Genomic DNA, 4774 nt, shown 5'->3' on the forward strand with positions numbered 1-4774 from the left:
AATGTAGTTATATTATCTATTTTTTTTTAAAAAAAAACAATGTTTGTGTTAAAGGATCTTCTCCACCTGTGCTTAAACACTTTCCATTTTTCCCCATTGTATCACTTGTAATAAAGCCTTATTAGTTGTTCTCATAACAACTAAATATACTGCCATATTTTACAAATGATCTATAAGCCCTAGTTATATTATAAAGTGATTTTTAAAAGATAGTCCTGGGTATTGGTTGTCATTTTGAAAAGAGTATATAAAAATCTGATTTATAGTGATGTGTGAAATTTAATCTGATATGTGAAATTATAGAAATCACATAAAGTATGAACATAAATAGATTATGAATATTACTCTTCTTAAATAACCTTCATAGAAGGCTATCAGACTCAGTAATCACACTGAAAGCTAATTTGAAATTTTATTTACATGTATACTTTTTATTGCTGAGTAGAATTCTAGGATGCGGATGTACCACAGTTTGTTTAACCATTCACCCGTTGAAGGGTATCTGGGTTGTTTCCAGTTTTTGTCTATTACATATAAAGCTACTATAAATATTCATGCATTTGTTTTGATCATAAGTTTTTATTCCTCTGGGATAAAACCTGGGTATACAGTTGCTGGGTCCTATGGTAGTTGAATATTGAATTTAATTTTAAAGCAATTGTTAAACTTTTCCAGAGTGGCTGTACCATTTTATATTTCTACTAATAATGGGAGAGGAGAAAAGTGGTCATGTTAAGAATTTTTATGGTGTACAGGAGAGCATCTAAAACCAGTGAAATCTGAATAAGTTCTGTGAATTGTACCAATATCAGTTTCCTGGTTTAGACCTTTAGTCAGATAAATGTTGTCTTTGGACAAAACTGGGTAAAGCATACATGGGACCACTGTTTATTTTTGTAGCTTCCTATGAATCTATTATTATTTCAAAATAATAATAGATTCATAGGAAGTAAAATAATTTAATACCAAGTTAAAAGTTAAAGAAAAGCAAACAACAACAACAACAAAAATCATCAAATTTTAAAAGGCTGGCACCAAAAAAGGCCTGAACATGTATTAGCAGGGATAATAACAGCAATTATAAGTAACATTGGTTAATTAGCTTATGCCGTATTTTGTAGACTGTTCCTAAGAAAAAATACAAGCTAGGAACTGGGAATTCCAGCTTTTTACTGGCTGATAAAATGTCTCTTGTCTTTTATCAAAAAACTAGTAAAGCTGGGCGTGGTGGTGCACACACCTGTAATCCTAGCAATTTAGGAGGTTGAGGTAAGAGCCTCAGCAATTTAGCAAGACTCTGTCTCAAAATTAAAAAATAAAAGGTAAAGGGGTTGGGATGTGTAGCTCAATGGTAAAGTGTTTCTGGGTTCAATATTCAGTACCCCTCCCCACCAAAAAACCCAGTAAATCTTTGGTTACTAATAGTTACTTTGGTTTTATTTTTCTCAAGGCTCCAAAAGAAGCACTTGCCCAGTGTGTTTTGGCGGAGGTTCCCCAGCAGGTGGTGGGCTACTTCAACACTTACAAGCTCCTTCCTCCCAAGAATCCAGCCGTGAAATAAAAGGAGCTAGCTTCGACCACTTAAGCAGAATTCTTATGCTAAAAGGAACAATGCCATTTCTTACACACAATCATGTATCTGCTACTTTATGTACTTTTACCCCAGCATTCATGATGTAAAACTAGTTCTATTTGAATTATATCTGTTTAAAGAGTAGTTTTTATACTTTTTGAGGGAGACAGTGCCAAGTCCATGTTTGCCCAATCAATTCAGTGATTGCTAGTGATTTACAATAATTGCAGTTAGGCCTATTTGGGTTAGAACCTTGTGTGGGGAAAGCTGATTTTTTGTTGTTTACTTTTATATAATAAAATTGCCATTTATAAATGTTTGTCAGTAGAAAGAGTGAAAAATTGTTGGGATGATGTGATTTTTCAGGTGGCTGTACTTTGTTCACAATAAATGTTTTACAGGTCAATGTCTATAACTATTGATTGAGAAAGCTTCTTAAATTAGACAATATTGAATTTGTTTCTGTGGATCTCTATTCAGTCTTTTTCCACTGGGCAAAAACTACCTTTACAGTTCACCAGATTTGTGCTACAGTTTAGACACTGCACAATTTACAAAACAGCATGTACTCTCATAGGACTTCATGAAAAGGAAAAGTACATACTCAATTTTTAAAATATACAATCAACAAGAAGAACCTCATATGAGTAAGCCATTTTTATTTGCTTTTCTAGATTTTTTTCATTGTGGAATACTGTAAATGTGCTCAGATTTGGCCTTTCTTTTCATTGATTGAATATGATGCTCAGGACTCCGTAAATGCATAGTTACAGGTTGTCCCATATCTACATTGTTAGATTATTTTAATCTGAGATTTGCTAAATAGGTTAGTATTGCTTTGTCCAGAAAAGGTATGAGGACCAAACATATAAGGTAAAAATTCAGAATTCCATTTCCTTCTGATGAAAGATTTTACTTATTAAAGAAAAAATGAAAATGAAATTTTTTACTTTCCTTGCTAAGGTCATATACATTGATTTATACAGATTTATTTAGGCATTTTCTCCTTTTGTTAAGTAGCATTTTTGTTTGATTTCTAAAGTCATGATAGCAGTTATCTATTATTGAAATCACATTTTAATAATGTATTATTTCCTAAATCCAAAATATATTCCATTAAGCATAATAGCAGATATAACTTTAAAAAAAAAAAAAAGAAAAAAAATCCCTTTCCACTACTACATTAGGATAGAGTGGACTTAATGAGCTTTTTGTTTGTTTGTTTGTTTGTTTTAAAGAATAATTTAGTTTCCTGGTGATTGCCCTTCAGAACATATTAATAGGTAAGCATTACATTTTCAGAAACAAATTCAGTAACATTTGATGGAGGACTTATGTGCCAAGCATTGTGCATAGCTCTATGTTGGCCAGTTAATAATTTATCATTTATAATTGTGTGTTTACCATTAAGTGGATGTACACAGCAACATGTAGACCTGCCTCTCAGTGTCACTGAAAATCCGCACCACAGCTTACGGCCTTTATTCTCTTCAACATCTAAAGGAGGTGAGCTGTCAGCTGTGAACAGCTTTGGCTTCTCAGAAACGGCTCACTGCCAAGGTCTGGCTCAGAAGGGAGCTACTTGTTGTCATGGTTGCTTAGCCAGGTGAGCAGTCACCGCTCTTCCCTTGGCTATCTGGGCCCCGGGTATATGCTGATAACTTGAAGGTACCTATCTAGTAGGCTTCCACTCCGTGGGACAGTTCAATAGTCAATAAGTGATTTCAGCATTGTCAATAGAGGAGAAAGAATTGATCATTCTTTCTTGTTTTGGAGTCTTTGTTGTCTCAGAGGTCCTAATTTCAGTTAGGAAACAGCATAGATATGCTTGTGTGCTTGGAAACAGCATAAATATGTTGCTATGGTTTTTAGATTTTTCTTTTTATATATAGGAAGTCTTTTAAATATTGACTTATACAGTTTCTCAGTGTGTGGGTGAGGTGAACAGGTAGGAGAGGAGCCTCTCTGAGTGCCCTGGGCCTGCTCCTCATGCTCCTTCCTTAACCACATCCTCAGTAGCCCTGGAGTCACCTGCACAGGCCACTTGGTAACCTCTGGTCACAAGCAGCCATTATTTTCATGGGACAAGTGGAAGTCACCACTGTCAGGTTGATTTGGTCATCATAATTTTTTTATTCTGGTTCCACCAGAATTGTTCCCTTTAGAAAATATTTTTCTTTATTGATTCTTGATCAGTTTAATTGTAGATGTGTTATTCATAAGGGCTATGATTTCAGCAAATAAAGGTAATTGGTACCTTTCTTCAGTTTGAAATAAAAGTATTTACAGTTTCTGAATTATCATGGTATAAAATCCTTACCATTTGAACATTCACATGCTGTTTGGATATTGTTTTATATTAAAATAGTCCTTTTCCCTGTTGTGCCACCATTCATTCAGATACCCTCCATTCTTTAAATGTATTTAAAGAAAAAAATAACCAAATGGACTTTCACATCTCATGTAATCAAGTATATTACAAATGTATATTAAAGTGACAGTTCCTGGGAATACATACTATTTCTCATGCACTTAGCAAGAAAGTAGTATACCCACTAGCCTCGTCACCTCACCTTGTGATTAGAATGGAAATTGTAAGAACATTAAAAATTTAAAGTCTGATCAGGGATTTACAACTGTTCACTCTGGGTAGTGCTTTAGGCAGCCTTTCCAAAGTTAATTCAGGGCCCCATTGCTGCTTATGCTGTATTTTTTTTTCAATCTTTTGTCTTTTTCATTTTGTAAATTTCCTAGAAAGCCATCTTCAATCAGTCTCATCTAGTCTGTACTTTATCATGGAAATGTCATAGAAGGTAGCCAGAAGTTTGGTAGAAATTGGGAGAGACTATTTTGCATTTATATGGATGTACTATGTGATAGTGTGTATATAACTTACTAATATATGAATTGATGTTAAATATATCTTCTATATGAATTCCCTTTGGATAAAGTTACTTCTTGATGTGACACAATAGTGTCTTGTTTTTATTTTTATTCTTTCTCTACATATTATCAAAAAAATAGAAAAGCTAGAAATAAAGTATCTTAATCCATCTTCTGCTGCTATAACAAAATACCACAGGCTGGATCATTAATAAATAATAGAGGTGGGAAGCTCAAAGAGCCTAACACCTACATCTGGCAAGGATCTCTGTGGAACATGGTGGAAGGGCAAGTGAGCACATGTGAGACAGAGGTTTT

At 34.0% G+C, this 4774-nt stretch overlaps 1 protein-coding gene across 1 annotated transcript in view; it reads left to right on the forward strand.

Annotated features, from left to right (window-relative positions):
* The window catches only part of Cpne3 (copine 3), a 42326-nt gene extending 37786 nt beyond the window's left edge, over positions 1 to 4540 (forward strand). The window contains exon 15 of the mRNA XM_015485939.2: positions 1451 to 4540. Within this exon, the coding sequence (XP_015341425.2) occupies positions 1451 to 1561 (111 nt within the window). The 3' untranslated portion in view covers positions 1562 to 4540. The remainder of the gene's footprint in view (positions 1 to 1450) is intronic.
* Positions 4541 to 4774: the final 234 nt, after the last annotated feature.

This window comes from Marmota marmota, unplaced genomic scaffold, assembly GCF_001458135.2.
Source record: "Marmota marmota marmota unplaced genomic scaffold, marMar, whole genome shotgun sequence".
In the NCBI taxonomy this organism is placed as follows: domain Eukaryota; kingdom Metazoa; phylum Chordata; class Mammalia; order Rodentia; family Sciuridae; genus Marmota; species Marmota marmota.